Consider the following 20,463-nt stretch of genomic DNA (forward strand, 5'->3'; position numbering starts at 1 on the left):
CTGTACTGTACTGTACTGTACTGTACTGTACTGTACTGTACTGTACTTTAAGTACATTTTGATGCAAATACTTTTTTTTACCTGGATTCATGAAATTCCTGGAAATATTTTAAAAAGAAAAAATGAAAAAAAAAACATTTTACAGTCCTGGGAAAATATTTTTGTGACAAGCGGAGAATAGTCTGGTGACCACCTGATAGATGGTTGGCAGCCGGAATGTTGACGTCAACCGGGTATTAGCAGTTTGGTTTAGCGCCCCAGCCTGTGTTCGCCGTGAGGAGGACGCCCAAAAAACCCACGTGAGGCCATTCAAAAAACCCACGTGAGGCCTTTAGGAGGGCCATTCAAGTGGCAAGTGGAGCCTGCGGCACCACCGTTGCCCCGCTGGTGGAGCCTGCAGAATCCACCGTTGCCCCGCTGGTGGAGCCTGCAGAATCCACCACTCCCGAGTGAAGTGTCTGGTGCAACGCACAGGTCCTGGTCGTACTCTTGGTGAGAGCAGGAGAGGACCTGGTGAGACGTATAGGAAGTGCCCGGTCAGGATTCAACCCACAGTGCCTACTATAGTCCCTCCACGTGCCGGATGGCACGCCCAGTACCGGCAGAGTGGTTCTGGAGCAGCGGATTGTGTGTCTTAATTTCGACGTCAGGCCTAAATGGGTTAAAAAAGACTCATTATTGATCTGAATGATTGGTATATAGGCCTGGAAATTAAAGGGTTAAATATTCTGGAAAGGTTTTGGAATTCTGTAAAATTGTTCCTCTGAGGCCTCATACACACATATCAAACACATGCTCTGTGTCTTGTCTGTGTTTAATGGCCACACGGAGTCACATGTTTGTTTGACCAAACATTTTAGTTTGACGACGTGCAGGTGTTCTGCCCATCAAACAAAAATGTTTGGTCAAACCATATGACAGACAAGACACGGCAACACGTGTTTGATACGTGTGCATGAGGCCCCCCTGAGCGCTCTGTTGACCCACATGTGTTCCATATCCAGGAGAGGGTGGGGCAGCACCTGTACCTCCTGGTGAGCGCGCTGACCCAGCAGATCTCAAAGGGTCCGGTGGACTCGGTCACAGAGAAGGCTCTGTACACGCTCAGTGAGGACTGGCTACTGTGGCAGGCGCAGGACTTCAGCACCGTGGTATGTACTCGCATGCATGCACGCACGCACACACGCAACGCATGCAACGCACGCACGCATCCTGTGTTGGAGTTTGGAAGCGCTCGTTGACTATCACTCAACGGCCCATGTGTACCACCTGTTTAGAATTTGCACATAATGCAGGAGGTAACGGGCGCTTCCAAACTCTGACACTCTGAAAGAGGATAATTCAAGCTTTCCCTACAGCTGCAATGTTGGTGATTTTGATGTTTAATACAATCAGATAGGACTTTTATGTTTGGATGAATGGGCTGTCTATGGGACATTGCACCTAATTACCACCTTGCTGGCAAGATGGTGTGCATATTCAATACTTTTGTACTTTAGTTCGAGCACATGTTGAATTCCTGACTTGTGCAACAGTAGTATATTTCCACATTGCAGTATTGATGCTTTTTACTGCAGTTATTTGTGAGTACGTTTGTCCACCACTGCGTCTCTCTGACTCTCACAGAAACTGAACGTCCAGTTCACGGTGGGCGGAGGCGACGGTGAGGTCAGCGACCCGCTGGAGGTCAGTGCGCTCAGCTGCGACACGGTGGAGCAGGTTAAGGAGAAGATCCTCGCCACCTTCAAGGCCAAGTTCGGCTTCCCTTACAACACCGCGCTCAGGGACCTGCGTATAGGTCAGAAAACACCCCAAAACACACCCTACAACAGGGGTGGGAAACTGTGACGATGGCGAGGGCCACTATAGTTCCACACTCACTCCAGAGGGCCACTGTAGTTCCACACTCACTCCAGAGGGCCACTGTAGTTCCACACTCACTCCAGAGGGCCACTATAGTTCCACACTCACTCCAGAGGACCACTATAGTTCCACACTCACTCCAGAGGGCCACTGTAGTTCCACACTCACTCCAGAGGGCCACTATAGTTCCACACTCACTCCAGAGGGCCACTATAGTTCCACACTCACTGCAGAGGGGCACTATAGTTCCACACTCACTCACTCCAGAGGGCCACTATAGTTCTACACTCACTCCAGAGTGCACTGCCACTATAGTTCCACACTCACTCCAGAGGGCCACTATAGTTCCACACTCACTCCAGAGGGCCACTATAGTTCCACACTCACCCCAGAGGGCCACATTGCATATTACTGTCAAATCAAAAAAGCAGATGTAGATTAGATAATTGAAGATTACAGACCCTATACACAACAACACAGAGGTCGGAACACAACCTTTGTTCCAGTGTCTGACAGCACATGTTGATATGACAGAGATATGTAAATGAGCGTTATGTAAATTAACCTGTGTGTGTGTGTGTGACACAGATATGTAAATGAGCATTATGTAAATGAACCTGTGTGTGACACAGAGATGGAGAGGGGCGGAGCTTTCGTCTCTCTGGAGGAAGTGGATTCCAGCTCGGAGGTTGTGAACGACATGACCATGCTGAACACACTGCAACACTACAAGGTGAGACACACACACACACACACACACACACACACACACACGCACACGCACGACTGCACGCATACACACACATGCACACACACGCACGCACACACACACACACACACACACACATGCACACGCACGCACACCATCACTACAAGGTGACTCTTCTCGTGTGGCCTCTAAAAATGTCCAAATGTCTTTTGAAACAGACTTCAATGAGTTTTGTACCTGTATTTTGGCGGTGCCTTGACGGCATCACAATGCTTGCTTTTACACTTGGTTTCATGCTGAAAATATCAGATCTACAAGGTCACAATCACAAAGTGTTGTGAGCTTGTATAGACCTGCTTTTCAGAGCGCAACCACCCTGCAATAACATAGTTTCAGACGGGGGTCCCTGCAATAACATAGTTTCAGACGGGGGTCCCTGCAACAACATAGTTTCAGATGGGGGTCCCTGCAACAACATAGTTTCAGATGGGGGTCGGCGGCCAAATACAGATCATCATATAATTCTGGGGGTCCTGCATACCTTGAAGAACCATGGACATACGTAGAAACTGTTCGAAGTCATTTTGTACACAGTCTCTGGTCTCGGGTCTCAATGCGATTAACACATTTTGGGGCGGGAACCCCTTTTGGTGTTTTAAAGCATTATGTTATACTTTAGCTATTGGAAAATATCAGATCTACAAGCTATTTTTGGAAAAGTCGTGAAAATGTGGTGCAAATCTTTGAATATATATTATTTCGTAGAGAACGTTTTTAAACTCAAATCTTTGTTTCTGGGTGGGGGGGGTCCCTGGAACTACATATTTTCAGATGGGGGGGGTCCACGGCCACATACAGACAATTCTGGGGGTCCTTGACATGAAAAAGGTTGAGAACCACCACTGACACAGAAACATGGGGTTTTTCAGGAAACTGTCGTGATTTTGAAGACATTCGTAGACTTGTCCTCGGGTCTCAATGCGATTAAAAGGCATTATCAGAGGCCAGACTAAGGCGTGCAGCGTGGAGATGTGGCCAGAGGCTATCGGCCTGTAATAATGGCTTCCTAATGGGATCACTGTCCCAGGGGGCTTCACCCCAGAAGCAAAGATTGGAGTTAAAAACGTGTAGATCTGCTAAAGTATAACATAATGCTTTAAAACACCCAAAGGAGTTACTGTTCTGAACGGGTTAAAAATAACAACACACTGATAAGATCCAACAACCATGTCTTCGTGGCCACATGGCAGACTGGAATATTGGATTAACCCGTTTTTAAGAGCCGAATAAGGCTCGATTCTATACAACATGTCTTCTGAATCCTGACAGTTTTCTGTGGTTCTGATGGACTTTCAGATGGACCCCCATCTGAAAAGGATTTGTACTATAGGGACCCGTCTTTAAACGTTTGCCATAAAAGAATGTGTAGGCCTATTGAAAGATTTGCACACAGATACAAGCTCTACAAGCTCAGCGCTATACGAGCTCAGAGCTTTTAGATCTGCTATTTTTCAACAGCCTGTCTCTCTCTCCCTCTCTCTCTCTCTCTCTCTCTCCCTCCATGTCCATACAGGTTCCTGACGGAGCTTCGATCAAAGTTCTTCCTAAGACGAGTCATCCTCCTCTGAGCCCTCAGGGCAGCCTGAAGGGTAATTATTACAGATGGGGGACCCCCCCCCACCCACCCACCCACCCAAAAAGATGTGCATGATTTCAACTGCTCATAATAACCTCTAGTTTCTGTTTGTTTTTCTCTAGACGACCAGAACTTCTCTGTAAAATACTTCCACTTGGTAAGAGACAACACACTGACAGGAGTTAATTGTATCTAGTGCTTTCTATACAGTACTGTATGTGATGAAGTGATGATTGAGCACTTGAGACGAATAACAGTCAAAGTCCATAGTAACAATCCATAATGTATTTATAAATGATGGATACGGCGTCAGGACAGATACAGTAGGCCTTTTCGGGGAGAGGTCAGAATAATTTATGGACTGTATTCGACTGTTATTCGCAATTTCGCCTCAATCTGCTCAATTATTGTCTCCGTACAGATTGACCCAGACGTAGCAGAGGACCAGAAAGGGAACCCGGAGAGAAGGAAGTTCAAACTGAAGGAAGTGCACCTCACGAAGCTGCTCTCCACCAAGGCAAGACCTTATTTAACCTCACTGAGCCGCTCTCCACCAAGGCAAGACCTTATTTAACCTCACTGAGCCGCTCTCCACCAAGGCAAGACCTTATTTAACCTCACTGAGCCGCTCTCCACCAAGGCAAGACCTTATTTAACCTCACTGAGCCGCTCTCCACCAAGGCAAGACCTTATTTAACCTCACTGAGCCGCTCTCCACCAAGGCAAGACCTTATTTAACCTCACTGAGCCGCTCTCCACCAAGGCAAGACCTTATTTAACCTCACTGAGCCGCTCTCCACCAAGGCAAGACCTTATTTAACCTCACTGAGCCGCTCTCCACCAAGGCAAGACCTTATTTAACCTCACTGAGCCGCTCTCCACCAAGGCAAGACCTTATTTAACCTCACTGAGCCGCTCTCCACCAAGGCAAGACCTTATTTAACCTCACTGAGCCGCTCTCCACCAAGGCAAGACCTTATTTAACCTCACTGAGCCGCTCTCCACCAAGGCAAGACCTTATTTAACCTCACTGAGCCGCTCTCCACCAAGGTTAAAACAATTGATTTAGTGATAAAGTTTCTTTCGACCGCAACGCTACAGTGCATACATCCTCTTTCACAGTCTTCTAAACCATCCTATTCTATCACACTTTTAACCATTTAACCACTCTAAACCATCCTATTCTATCACCCTTTTAACCATTTAACCACTCTAAACCATCCTATTCTATCACACTTTTAACCATTTAACCACTCTAAACCATCCTATTCTATCACACTTAGATCTGAGGACCCTTTAACCACTCTAAACCATCCTATTCTATCACACTTAGATCTGAGGACCCTTTAGCCACTCTAAACCATCCTATTCTATAACACTTAGATCTGAGGACCCTTTAACCACTCTAAACCATCCTATTCTATAACACTTAGATCTGAGGACCCTTTAACCACTCTAAACCATCCTATTCTATCACACTTAGATCTGAGGACCCTTTAACCACTCTAAACCATCCTATTCTATCACACTTAGATCTGAGGACCCTTTAACCACTCTAAACCATCCTATTCTATCACACTTAGATCTGAGGACCGTTTAACCACTCTAAACCATCCTATTCTATAACACTTAGATCTGAGGACCTTTTAACCACTCTAAACCATCCTATTCTATCACACTTAGATCTGAGGACCGTTTATCTCCATTAATTATCTCCAACTGAATGACAGCAAGTTTGAGGTCGTATTATTTGGTCCACCTGATTTCACTACCCAAATCCAAAACAATCTCTGCACCCTCTCCTCAATCTAGGAGTAGTTTTTGACTCTGCGTTTAAATTCGACAAACAAATTAATGCAATAGTCAAATCCAGTTTCTTTCACCTCCGCTCCACCTCCAAAATCAAACCATTTCTCTCCACACACGACCTTGAAATAGTCATCCACGCACTAATATAATCCCGGTTAGACTACTGTAATGCCCTCTACACTGGGATTTGTCAGTCATCCCTGTCTCGTCTTCAACTTGTCCAAAATGCAGCAGCCAGACTCCTGACCGGCACCAGAAGGAGAGACCACATCACCCCTGTCCTGGTCTCTCTCCACTGGCTGCCGGTCTGGTTCAGAATCCAGTTTAAAACCCTCCTGTTTGTGTACAAAGCCCTCAATGGGCTGGCCCCCTCCTACATCACTGACCTCCTATCCTATCCCCCCTCTACCAGGACCCTCAGGTCAGCAGACAGGGGTCTCTTAGGGGTTCCGCACACAAATAAGAGGCTCAGGGGGCGACCGCGCCTTTGCTGTCTCAGCCCCCACTCTGTGGAACAAAATTCCCCTCGCGGTTAGGTCTCCGTTGAGTCTTTTAAATCACAACTTAAAACATTTTTATATTCACAAGCCTTTCCACCATCAACATGATCCTGCACATTTCCTTTTAGATTATTCTGTCCTATATGCCTGTTGTTTTATTATTGACGTCTTCCGCACTGTATTGTATTGTATTGTATTATATTGTATTGCATTTGTGAAGCACTTTGGTACAATGAGAGTTGTTTTTAAATGTGCTATATTTGATTTGATTTGATTTTAACCACTCTAAACCATCCTATTCTATCACACTTAGATCTGAGGACCTTTTAACCACTCTAAACCATCCTATTCTATCACACTTTTAACCTTTTAACCACTCTAAACCATCCCATTCTATCACACTGTTAACCTTTTAACCTTTAGCTATTGAAAAACAGCAGCTCATAGCGCGGCACTCGGTGCTTATAGATCCGCTGTTTTCGAAAAATAGTGAAAAGGTGAGCACATTTTCGAACATAGTTATTCTTTCTCAGCAAATATTTTTAAACTCAAATCTTTCTCCCCCCCCCCCCCTAGGTGTCTGTCCATTCCTTCGTAGAGAACCTGTTCAGAGGTGTCTGGGGGTCACCACTGCAGGCGGGTGGCCCAGAGCGCCCCCTGGTGGGCAGGGCGCCACACGCCATCAAGTACTTCTTTGACTTCCTGGACGCGCAGGCGGACGCCAAGAAGATCAGCGACCCCGACGTCCTGCACATCTGGAAGACCAACAGGTAGTGGTCACGTGCGTCCGTGCGTTGTTAGAAAGAGGCTAAATGATTATCTCAGTTCTAAGTTGTAACCTCCGTGGAGGAGGTTTTTGCAGAAAGGGGAACTTTGATACTGAGAGGGTATGCAGTTAAAACAATAAGACAATAACGCATTATCTTTTCTGCTCTGTAAAGCACTTTGAGCTACATTTATGTAAAAATGCTAAATAAAGTTTATTTATTTCTCAGCTTGCTGCTGCGTTTCTGGATCAACATCCTGAAGAACCCTCAGTTTGTGTTCGACATGGAGAAGAGTCCGCACCTGGACGGCTGTCTGTCTGTGGTGGCACAGGCCTTCATGGACGCCTTCTCCCTGACCGACACACCGCTGGGGAAGGTACTGGTCTGTCCGTCCGTCCGTCTGTCCGTCTGTCCGTCTGTCCGTCTGTCTGTCTGTCTGTCCGTCCGTCCGTCTGTCTGTCCGTCCGTCCGTCCGTCCGTCTGTCCGTCTGTCCGTCCATCTGTCTGTCCGTCTGTCCGTCTGTCTGTCTGTCTGTCCGTCCGTCCGTCTGTCTGTCTGTCCGTCCGTCCGTCTGTCCGTCTGTCCGTCCATCTGTCTGTCCGTCTGTCCGTCCGTCCGTCTGTCCGTCTGTCCGTCCATCTGTCTGTCCGTCTGTCCGTCTGTCTGTCTGTCTGTCTGTCTGTCTGTCTGTCTGTCTGTCTGTCTGTCTGTCTGTCTGTCTGTCTGTCTGTCTGTCTGTCTGTCTGTCTGTCTGTCTGTCTGTCTGTCTGTCTGTCCGTCCGTCCTGTCCTGTCCTATCCTGTCTAATGTTCTTGTTCTTGTTTTTTGTGTGGTTTTTTTCCCAGCATGCACCAACAAACAAGCTCCTGTATGCCAAAGACATGCCTCAGTTCAGGCAGGAAGTGAAGGCCTTCTACAAGCAGGTCCGAGACCAACCACCAATCGGCAGCTCAGAATTCAACCGCTTCCTGAGGGAGGAGTCCAAGGTAATCCATGACATTTAGCCTCTCGGAGCCAAAACTAAAGAATATGTTGTTGTCGTTTGATTTTGTCCACAATTCCTTCCATGCTGTATTGATGTTGGTACCATTAGGAGAGATAACAGGCCAAACGCGCTGATCAAAAATAACAATTATTTTATGTTTTCTAATTGCGTAGACTTGTTGTACTTAATTTAAAAGTCTACACAATTGGAGAATGCAGAATAATTGTACTATAAATTGAACTCTTGAGAGTGTAAAATGAAATTGAATTCTCAAGAGTTAACCCATTCTGACCTGAGATCAGATTCTAAAAAAGTCTTCTACATCCTGACAGTTTTCTGAAAAAGCTATGTGTCAGTCGTTCTTCGATTTAAAAAAGATAGCAGACATATACAAGCTCGTGCTATGAGCTTGTAGATTTGCTATTTTTCAATAACTAAAGGGGTTCCTGCCCCAAAATGGGTTAATGATCTAATAAGGGGTCCACATCATTTGGCCGGGGACCACGTGGAACCACCTCGGGGACCACTGGCTTACAGTGAAGAAAGAAATCAAAGTATTCTATTTTTTATTGTTTTTTTTGCGCTAGTGCTTTAATAATTGTGCCTCAATTTCAGAAACATGAAAATGAATTTGACGAATCCGCTGCCCTGAGAGATCTGTACAAGTTCCTCCAGCAGTATTTTACAGAGGTAAACGTACTAAGCTTGTAGATCTTGTAGATCACCCTAGCGCAACCAAGTCTTTAAGTCTTCTTCAAGTCTCCCTAAGATTTGGTTCTACTGGATCTCTTCTCCACTAGTCCCTCCCTAAGATTTGGTTCTACTGGATCTCTTCTCCACTAGTCCCTCCCTGACATTTAGTTCTACTGGATCTCTTCTCCACTAGTCCCTCCCTGACATTTAGTTCTACTGGATCTCTTCTCCACTAGTCCCTCCCTGACATTTAGTTCTACTGGATCTCTTCTCCACTAGTCCCTCCCTAACATTTAGTTCTACTGGATCTCTTCTCCACTAGTCCCTCCCTAACATTTAGTTCTACTGGATCTCTTCTCCACTAGTCCCTCCCTGACATTTAGTTCTACTGGATCTCTTCTCCACTAGTCCCTCCCTAACATTTAGTTCTACTGGATCTCTTCTCCACTAGTCCTTCCCTGACATTTAGTTCTACTGGATCTCTTCTCCACTAGTCCCTCCCTGACATTTAGTTCTACTGGATCTCTTCTCCACTAGTCCCTCCCTAACATTTAGTTCTACTGGATCTCTTCTCCACTAGTCCCTCCCTAACATTTAGTTCTACTGGATCTCTTCTCCACTAGTCCCTCCCTGACATTTAGTTCTACTGGATCTCTTCTCCACTAGTCCCTCCCTAACATTTAGTTCTACTGGATCTCTTCTCCACTAGTCCCTCCCTAACATTTAGTTCTACTGGATCTCTTCTCCACTAGTCCCTCCCTAACATTTAGTTCTACTGGATCTCTTCTCCACTAGTCCCTCCCTGACATTTAGTTCTACTGGATCTCTTCTCCACTAGTCCCTCCCTAACATTTAGTTCTACTGGATCTCTTCTCCACTAGTCCCTCCCTGACATTTAGTTCTACTGGATCTCTTCTCCACTAGTCCCTCCCTGACATATTAGTCTAGGTTTTTATCTGTTGAAGAAAGTGTCAAATTATTTAGTCTTACTTTTAGTCATCATGGCTTAGTTTTTGTTTTGTTTCGATTTCATTTTCGTCATAGTTTTAGTCGACAAAATCAACACTGCATAGCCAAAGCTGCCGGAAACTGTACAAATAGTTTCCACCCAGTTTTAGCCCCGATGTTGAGTTTAGATGTTTAAGCTTTCATGACAACACAGTGATCTATTAAACTTCTCAAAATGTAACATTTTAGTCACAGGAAATGTGAGCTTACTGAAAGTTTTTTTAGTTCATGAGGAAGTGGAACTGTTGTTTTGGAGACTGATTGACTGATTGATTGACTGATTGATTGATTGAAATATTTATAGAATTACAGTACATTCCAAGCACAACTCAATACAAAGAGTGTTAACTGTGAGTGGACGACCCAATAAAGCACTAGACTTGTTTACATTAGGGTCCACCTTGTTCAATTCATCAACATTGAGCAGTGAGCTATACTGTGCGGTTATGGTTAGGGATCACATCCCGATCACGTCTTTCTTTTGCTCCGATCCGTTTCCGATCAATTGATTTTGATTTCGGGCATCTGCCCCGATACCAATTTATTTTCCCCCGATCCGATATTTATATTTTATAGACCACGTTTATGCCATATCATCACAACAGAACAATATCCCAAATCACGGACGTTATCCAGTCTAATATCATGATATGGATATAATATTGATACTAGGGATGTTTCCGATCACGTGATCAGATTTGGACAACCGCATGATGAGCCAAGTTGATCTGAAGATGGCTTCATTTTAGGGCTGCACGATAATGAAATTATGACCGATAACAATGGAAACAAGGCCCAAAGCCTGTTAATAAAGTATTCAATCAATCAATAAATATCATATTTGATTTGGCTTTTGTTCTAGACTAGAGGTACTAGAAACTTTTGATTTATTGATGCATTTTATTTATTTTTTGCTGATGAAAACCGATTAAATAATCTGTATTATTTTGATACAGATTCGGATATGGCCTATTCCGATGCGCTACCGATGGTATCATGCATCTTTACTTAATTCGTTTAAAATTTGTATTTCTTTTTCAGATCAAGCAGAAACTGGAGCAGAACGGCGCCCCCGCTGGTCTCATGGAGCAACTGCAGCACGTTAAAGAGCAGTTTGATGGCCTTAAGAGCTGCTCCTGGAACTGACAGAGTTTTGAGTGGAGCAGCCACTCCATGTCCGTCCCTATGTATGTATGTATGTCTGTATGTATGTCCCTATGTTTAGGGTACCAACAGGTGCCAAAGTGGCGCTGTTGAGCTAGAGAGAGAGAGAGAGAGAGAGAGAGAGAGACAGAGACAGAGACAGAGAGAGAGAGAGAGAAGTGTTTTCAGCTGTCAGTTAACACGGTAACTCTGTCATTTCTCAACCGTTTCGGACGCGGGGTGGCTCACCGGAACCGGGCCGACACCCTGGGCGCGTTCCTGTGGTTCTGGAGGTTCCGGGGACCCCCGGGGACACCCACACGGAATCGCACCACTCGGTTCACACGAGTGTGATTGTTTAATATACTGAAGATAGTCGACCCCACTTTAGAGGCAAAAATGGTACACAAATCCTACAAAAATGGTCTCCTAAGTGGGCGTGGTTTGCTTCTCCCCCGGAGAGATTCATTATTTTTCTACAGCCTACTGTTGCACAAAGTCTTGGCGCGCACGTGCGCGTGTGTGAGCGAGTGAGTGAGTGAGCGAGCGAGCGTGTGCGTGCGTGCGTGTGCAGATTGGGCACAGTTGTGCGGCATTGCGTAATTAGGGGAGAGGGAGAGCAGAGCAGCACAGAGTGAAGAAGAGGAACAATGCTTGCTGAAGAGAATGTAACACAGTCTGTCACACGTTGTTGTCTTTACCAGATTAGTGAAAAAATAATCTGTAGAGTTGAGTTGCAAGTGTTGGACTGGTTGATGAACAGTGATTTGGGCAAAGAGTTACAAGGATGTTTTCCAGCGTCACTGTGACAGGGCGTGCAGACATTGGGGAGGTACTGTGGGGAAACTGGGCAGACAGAGTTGGGCCTGACTGTGTGTGTATGCTGTTGGCATGCTAGTTGGATGAGCTAGTTGGACAGTTTACCATGATAGTGGGTAGGAGGAGATAGCCTGTTTAGCTGAAGCAGTCAATCTCTTAAACTACTAAACCTTCCTGAAGAGGACGTCGCCTGAAGCAAGACATCCCAGATAGCGGGTTGAGCGACCAGGCAACGCTCTAACCTTCCTCTGGCAACGTCGGTCCTGCCCCTCATCTCTTCTGACAGACTCTGCCCAGCTAAGTCCATTGATGATATTCAGACCGTGGTCATATTGCCAGCAAGGTGCTAACTAGGTGCAACTTCCCACTCATTTTATTTTGCTTTTATTTTGATATGCCGGCTTAGATGGGATCTAAGGTTCAGAGTGTCAATAATGTTGTTTTCACATTGCATTGGGGAAGTGTAAAAGTGAACAGTGCATTTACCTGTTGTTAAACTGAACTCTATTGAGTTACAAGACACAATTGATAACTTTTGATAACTTTTATTTCATTTTATTTTAATTCATATTTTTAAGTAAAAGTATAAAAGACTTGTTGTGTTGCTTGTTTCTTCTATTTGCTTAGATAAAGGATTTCATAATAAGGTGTACATTTAAAAAAAAAAGTTTAAAAGGGTTTAAGCTTAAAAGGTTAAAAACTAGATTAGCAAAATTAGTTAACAAGGGAACTCAAGTTTATATTTAAATGTTTAAAAAGCTTATAGGTACTTTTAAGTTAAAAGTAGGGGGGACGGGCATATAAAGTCACTGGATTGTATTCCTGATCTGTTGTTTTTATTATAGAAGTGTCTTTTGTACGTCTCTAAATGTTTTGATGAAATGAACATGGTGGACCCTCTTAAACAAGTCTGCTAAGTCTGCTATATGAGTCTATATTCAAACTCAGGAAATTCTCTTCTACATTTCTCACAGCGGTAATTTCCATTCTTACGGTCAACAATCTTGTCCTTGCAGTCCTCATGGGGAGGATGAAATGCCATTTAATGGCATTTCTATCTCTAGGACTGGCAATTTATATCTTAAAATCAAAATGGAACCAAATCGGGTGCATTTGGTTCCATTTGTACACTTTGTAACTCATTACAGACCCACAATGGTCTTGGTGTTGGCTGCATTGGAAGGTGGCCATTTAATGGGATTTAATTCACCTTCAGGGCAATCTGAGCATCCCATCGTCAAATATTCGGGTAAACCTGTGTGATTCAACAGTCTGTCTTGAGAGACTACCTTCAGGTCGATTAACTGGATAACCGACGTTTTGCCTCCATCTAGTGTTCACCAGCGGACATTGCATGTGTCTGTCTGAAGTTTATTATGGGTGCTGCAAATCAGTGTTTCCCAAAACACAAAAAACCCATCTGAACATGTGTTGTACCACGGACCCCCATCTGAACATGTGTTGTACCAGGGACCCCCATCTGAACATGTGTTGTACCACAGACCCCCATCTGAACATGTGTTGTACCAGGGACCCCCATCTGAACATGTGTTGTACCAGGGACCCCCATCTGAACATTATGTTGTACCAGGGACCGCCCAGATCAGAGAAGAATTATTTTAAGAAACTCAATATTATTCAAACTTTTCCAAACATTTTTCAACATTTTTCCAAAACATTTCAAAAATATCAGATGTGCAGCTTGTAGATCTGCTATTTTTTAATTTAAAAAATAAGTATAACATTTGGACATTTGGCTCCATCCAATACCTACACCAGTTGTGATGCAATAGAGTTTGCTGTGACCGTTGTGAATTATGGGTGGTGTGGTCTTTGCCAAGACGGTAGATTGTGGCCCATGCCTTCCTGCTGTTATTTGTCATGTTGGTGTTCTCTATATCTTTTCGTCCTGGGCATGACGTTAAACTGTTCCGTTCGAGAGGACCGGCGAGTCGGCGACCCTCGGATGTAAACAGCCACGAAAGGAAACTATGTGTGTGAGGTGTTCTCTATCATTTCATTCCAGACTTTCCTTCATTCATCCCTAACTTCACTGTCTATCTCCTGTGTTTTCCATTCATCTTAAGCGATACACAGTCGTCTGATGTGCGGGGGGAGGTGCCGGTTAGCGCATAAAGGCACGGGACAGGTGTTGTCTTGACGCATCCTGTGATGATGCGACAGGTGTCATTTAGGGCTGTGTCAACCAATTTGGTGTGACGTGATCGGCTCCAGCTTGAGCAGGCATACTCTGCTGTAGAGAAAGACAGGGCCATGGCAGTTGCACGGATTATTTGTGGGTCTGCGCCCCACTTGGAGTTCACTAGTTTTCACAGGATGTTATTGTGGGTGTTGACCGTGGCTTTTGTGTTCTCCATGTGTTTTTTGAAGAAGAGTGTCCTGTCCAGTGTAACTCCAAGATACATGGGGTGGGTATGGTTGGAGAGTTTGTGACCATCCCAAGTGACGCTCAGTTATATTTTTCACGTCTCGGTTCCTCAGGTGGAAGCTGCATAGTTGGGAATGGAAAAAGTTGGAAAAAATGAAAAAAACGATGGGTTATAGCCCATGTTTTTAGAAATTTTGAAAAAAACAAGTTATCCTCGTTTCTCATCATTTTGGACCATGGGCTATAGCCCATATCGTACGGCATACTATAGCGCGCCGTTTTTCATCATTTTTGAGGATTTGAAAAAAATGACGAAATGACAAAAACGATGGGTTATAGCCCATGTTTTTTGATATTTTGAAAAAAAAAGTTAGCCTCGTTTCTCATCATTTTTGACCGTGGGCTATAGCCCATATCGTACGGCATACTATAGCGCGCCGTTTTTCATCATTTTTGAGGATTTGAAAAAAATGACGAAATGACAAAAACGATGGGTTATAGCCCATGTTTTTTGATATTTTGAAAAAAAAAGTTAGCCTCGTTTCTCATCATTTTGGACCATGGGCTATAGCCCATATCGTACGGCATACTATAGCGCGCCGTTTTTCATCATTTTTGAGGATTAAAAAAAACAAAAAAAAAAAAAAATGATGGGTTATAGCCCATGTTTTTTTAAATTAAAAAAAAAAAAGTTAGCCTCGTTTCTCATCATTTTGGACCATGGGCTATAGCCCATATCGTACGGCATACTATAGCGCGCCGTTTTTCATCATTTTTGAGTATTTGAAAAAAATGACGAAATGACAAAAACGATGGGTTATAGCCCATGTTTTTTTAAATTTTGAAAAAAAAGTTATCCTCGTTTCTCATCATTTTGGACCATGGGCTATAGCCCATATCGTACGGCATACTATAGCGCGCCGTTTTTCATCATTTTTGAGGATTTGAAAAAAATGACGAAATGACAAAAACGATGGGTTATAGCCCATGTTTTTTTAAATTTGGAAAAAAAAAGTTAGCCTCGTTTCTCATCATTTTGGACCGTGGGCTATAGCCCATATCGTACGGCATACTATGGCACGCGGTTTTTCATCATTTTTGAGGATTTGAAAAAAATGACGAAATGACAAAAACGATGGGTTATAGCCCATGTTTTTTGATATTTTGAAAAAAAAAGTTAGCCTCGTTTCTCATCATTTTGGACCATGGGCTATAGCCCATATCGTACGGCATACTATAGCGCGCCGTTTTTCATCATTTTTGAGGATTAAAAAAAAAAAAAAAAAAAAAAAACGATGGGTTATAGCCCATGTTTTTTTAAATTAAAAAAAAAAAAGTTAGCCTCGTTTCTCATCATTTTGGACCATGGGCTATAGCCCATATCGTACGGCATACTATAGCGCGCCGTTTTTCATCATTTTTGAGGATTTGAAAAAAATGACGAAATGACAAAAACGATGGGTTATAGCCCATGTTTTTTTAAATAAAAAAAAAAAAAGTTATCCTCGTTTCTCATCATTTTGGACCATGGGCTATAGCCCATATCGTACGGCATACTATAGCGCGCCGTTTTTCATCATTTTTGAGGATTTGAAAAAAATGACGAAATGACAAAAACGATGGGTTATAGCCCATGTTTTTTTAAATTTGGAAAAAAAAAGTTAGCCTCGTTTCTCATCATTTTGGACCGTGGGCTATAGCCCATATCGTACGGCATACTATGGCACGCGGTTTTTCATCATTTTTGAGGATTTGAAAAAAATGACGAAATGACAAAAACGATGGGTTATAGCCCATGTTTTTTTAAATAAAAAAAAAAAAAGTTAGCCTCGTTTCTCATCATTTTGGACCATGGGCTATAGCCCATATCGTACGGCATACTATAGCGCGCCGTTTTTCATCATTTTTGAGGATTTGAAAAAAATGACGAAATGACAAAAACGATGGGTTATAGCCCATGTTTTTTTTTATTTTGAAAAAAAAGTTATCCTCGTTTCTCATCATTTTGGACCATGGGCTATAGCCCATATCGTACGGCATACTATAGCGCGCCGTTTTTCATCATTTTTGAGGATTTGAAAAAAATGACGAAATGACAAAAACGATGGGTTATAGCCCATGTTTTTTGAAATTTGGAAAAAAAAAGTTAGCCTCGTTTCTCATCATTTTGGACCGTGGGCTATAGCCCATATCGTACGGCATACTATGGCACGCCGTTTTTCATAATTTTTGAGGATTTGAAAAAAAAAAAAAAAACGATGGGTTATAGCCCATGTTTTTTTTAATTAAAAAAAAAAAGTTATCCTCGTTTCTCATCATTTTGGACCATGGGCTATAGCCCATATCGTACGGCATACTATAGCGCGCCGTTTTTCATCATTTTTGAGGATTCGAAAAAAATGACGAAATGACAAAAACGATGGGTTATAGCCCATGTTTTTTGAAATTTGGAAAAAAAAGTTATCCTCGTTTCTCATCATTTTGGACCATGGGCTATAGCCCATATCGTACGGCATACTATAGCGCGCCGTTTTTCATCATTTTTGAGGATTTGAAAAAACAAACAAAAAAAAAAAAACGATCGGTTATAGCCCATGTTTTTTTAAATTAAAAAAAAAAAAGTTAGCCTCGTTTCTCATCATTTTGGACCATGGGCTATAGCCCATATCGTACGGCATACTATAGCGCGCCGTTTTTCATCATTTTTGAGGATTCGAAAAAAATGACGAAATGACAAAAACGATGGGTTATAGCCCATGTTTTTTGAAATTTGGAAAAAAAAAGTTAGCCTCGTTTCTCATCATTTTGGACCATGGGCTATAGCCCATATCGTACGGCATACTATAGCGCGCCGTTTTTCATCATTTTTGAGGATTTGAAAAAAATGACGAAATGACAAAAACGATGGGTTATAGCCCATGTTTTTTTAAATTTTGAAAAAAAAGTTATCCTCGTTTCTCATCATTTTGGACCATGGGCTATAGCCCATATCGTACGGCATACTATGGCACGCGGTTTTTCATCATTTTTGAGGATTTGAAAAAAATGACGAAATGACAAAAACGATGGGTTATAGCCCATGTTTTTTGATATTTTGAAAAAAAAAGTTAGCCTCGTTTCTCATCATTTTGGACCATGGGCTATAGCCCATATCGTACGGCATACTATAGCGCGCCGTTTTTCATCATTTTTGAGGATTTGAAAAAAATGACGAAATGACAAAAACGATGGGTTATAGCACATGTTTTTTTAAATTTTGAAAAAAAAGTTATCCTCGTTTCTCATCATTTTGGACCATGGGCTATAGCCCATATCGTACGGCATACTATAGCGCGCCGTTTTTCATCATTTTTGAGGATTTGAAAAAAATGACGAAATGACAAAAACGATGGGTTATAGCCCATGTTTTTTTAAATTTGGAAAAAAAAAGTTAGCCTCGTTTCTCATCATTTTGGACCGTGGGCTATAGCCCATATCGTACGGCATACTATGGCACGCGGTTTTTCATCATTTTTGAGGATTTGAAAAAAATGACGAAATGACAAAAACGATGGGTTATAGCCCATGTTTTTTTAAATTAAAAAAAAAAAAGTTAGCCTCGTTTCTCATCATTTTGGACCATGGGCTATAGCCCATATCGTACGGCATACTATAGCGCGCCGTTTTTCATCATTTTTGAGGATTCGAAAAAAATGACGAAATGACAAAAACGATGGGTTATAGCCCATGTTTTTTTTTATTTTGAAAAAAAAGTTATCCTCGTTTCTCATCATTTTGGACCATGGGCTATAGCCCATATCGTACGGCATACTATAGCGCGCCGTTTTTCATCATTTTTGAGGATTTGAAAAAAATGACGAAATGACAAAAACGATGGGTTATAGCCCATGTTTTTTGAAATTTGGAAAAAGAAAGTTAGCCTCGTTTCTCATCATTTTGGACCATGGGCTATAGCCCATATCGTACGGCATACTATAGCGCGCCGTTTTTCATCATTTTTGAGGATTTGAAAAAAAAAACAAAAAAAAAAAAACGATCGGTTATAGCCCATGTTTTTTTAAATTAAAAAAAAAAAAGTTAGCCTCGTTTCTCATCATTTTGGACCATGGGCTATAGCCCATATCGTACGGCATACTATAGCGCGCCGTTTTTCATCATTTTTGAGGATTCGAAAAAAATGACGATATGACAAAAACGATGGGTTATAGCCCATGTTTTTTGAAATTTGGAAAAAAAAAGTTAGCCTCGTTTCTCATCATTTTGGACCATGGGCTATAGCCCATATCGTACGGCATACTATAGCGCGCCGTTTTTCATCATTTTTGAGGATTAAAAAAAAACAAAAACGATGGGTTATAGCCCATGTTTTTTTTAATTAAAAAAAAAAAGTTATCCTCGTTTCTCATCATTTTGGACCATGGGCTATAGCCCATATCGTACGGCATACTATAGCGCGCCGTTTTTCATCATTTTTGAGGATTCGAAAAAAATGACGAAATGACAAAAACGATGGGTTATAGCCCATGTTTTTTGAAATTTGGAAAAAAAAGTTATCCTCGTTTCTCATCATTTTGGACCATGGGCTATAGCCCATATCGTACGGCATACTATAGCGCGCCGTTTTTCATCATTTTTGAGGATTTGAAAAAAATGACGAAATGACAAAAACGATGGGTTATAGCCCATGTTTTTATTAATTTTGAAAAAAGTTATCCTCGTTTCTCATCATTTTTGACCATGGGCTATAGCCCATATCGTACGGCATACTATAGCGCGCCGTTTTTCATCATTTTTGAGGATTTGAAAAAAATGACGAAATGACAAAAACGATGGGTTATAGCCCATGTTTTTTGAAATTTGGAAAAAAAAAAGTTAGCCTCGTTTCTCATCATTTTGGACCATGGGCTATAGCCCATATCGTACGGCATACTATAGCGCGCCGTTTTTCATCATTTTTGAGGATTTGAAAAAAAAAAAGAAAAAAAAAAAACGATGGGTTATAGCCCATGTTTTTTTTAATTAAAAAAAAAAAAGTTAGCCTCGTTTCTCATCATTTTGGACCATGGGCTATAGCCCATATCGTACGGCATACTATAGCGCGCCGTTTTTCATCATTTTTGAGGATTCGAAAAAAATGACGAAATGACAAAAACGATGGGTTATAGCCCATGTTTTTTGAAATTTGGAAAAAAAAAGTTAGCCTCGTTTCTCATCATTTTGGACCATGGGCTATAGCCCATATCGTACGGCATACTATAGCGCGCCGTTTTTCATCATTTTTGAGGATTTGAAAAAAATGACGAAATGACAAAAACGATGGGTTATAGCCCATGTTTTTTTAAATTAAAAAAAAAAAAGTTAGCCTCGTTTCTCATCATTTTGGACCATGGGCTATAGCCCATATCGTACGGCATACTATAGCGCGCCGTTTTTCATCATTTTTGAGGATTTGAAAAAAATGACGAAATGACAAAAACGATGGGTTATAGCCCATGTTTTTATTAATTTTGAAAAAAGTTATCCTCGTTTCTCATCATTTTTGACCATGGGCTATAGCCCATATCGTACGGCATACTATAGCGCGCCGTTTTTCATCATTTTTGAGGATTTGAAAAAAATGACGAAATGACAAAAACGATGGGTTATAGCCCATGTTTTTTGAAATTTGGAAAAAAAAAAGTTAGCCTCGTTTCTCATCATTTTGGACCATGGGCTATAGCCCATATCGTACGGCATACTATAGCGCGCCGTTTTTCATCATTTTTGAGGATTTGAAAAAAAAAAAGAAAAAAAAAAAACGATGGGTTATAGCCCATGTTTTTTTTAATTAAAAAAAAAAAAGTTAGCCTCGTTTCTCATCATTTTGGACCATGGGCTATAGCCCATATCGTACGGCATACTATAGCGCGCCGTTTTTCATCATTTTTGAGGATTCGAAAAAAATGACGAAATGACAAAAACGATGGGTTATAGCCCATGTTTTTTGAAATTTGGAAAAAAAAAGTTAGCCTCGTTTCTCATCATTTTGGACCATGGGCTATAGCCCATATCGTACGGCATACTATAGCGCGCCGTTTTTCATCATTTTTGAGGATTAAAAAAAAAAAAAAAAAAAAAAACGATGGGTTATAGCCTATGTTT

The 20,463-nt window shown here is 42.1% G+C and overlaps 1 protein-coding gene across 1 annotated transcript in view; it reads left to right on the forward strand.

The window, feature by feature from the left end:
* Positions 1-12,527, forward strand: part of LOC308310986 (plexin-C1-like) — a 78,539-nt gene extending 66,012 nt beyond the window's left edge. The window contains exons 26-36 of the mRNA XM_080757479.1: positions 1,005-1,151; positions 1,627-1,798; positions 2,496-2,596; positions 4,146-4,221; positions 4,331-4,365; positions 4,630-4,725; positions 7,094-7,287; positions 7,513-7,660; positions 8,131-8,271; positions 8,886-8,960; positions 11,013-12,527. Of these exons, the coding sequence (XP_080613605.1) occupies positions 1,005-1,151; positions 1,627-1,798; positions 2,496-2,596; positions 4,146-4,221; positions 4,331-4,365; positions 4,630-4,725; positions 7,094-7,287; positions 7,513-7,660; positions 8,131-8,271; positions 8,886-8,960; positions 11,013-11,117 (1,290 nt within the window). The 3' untranslated portion in view covers positions 11,118-12,527. The remainder of the gene's footprint in view (positions 1-1,004; positions 1,152-1,626; positions 1,799-2,495; positions 2,597-4,145; positions 4,222-4,330; positions 4,366-4,629; positions 4,726-7,093; positions 7,288-7,512; positions 7,661-8,130; positions 8,272-8,885; positions 8,961-11,012) is intronic.
* The last annotated feature ends 7,936 nt before the right edge of the window (positions 12,528-20,463 follow it).

This window comes from Protomyctophum bolini (genome assembly GCF_963924005.1).
Source record: "Protomyctophum bolini genome assembly, chromosome: 23".
Taxonomy (NCBI): Eukaryota; Metazoa; Chordata; class Actinopteri; order Myctophiformes; family Myctophidae; genus Protomyctophum; species Protomyctophum bolini.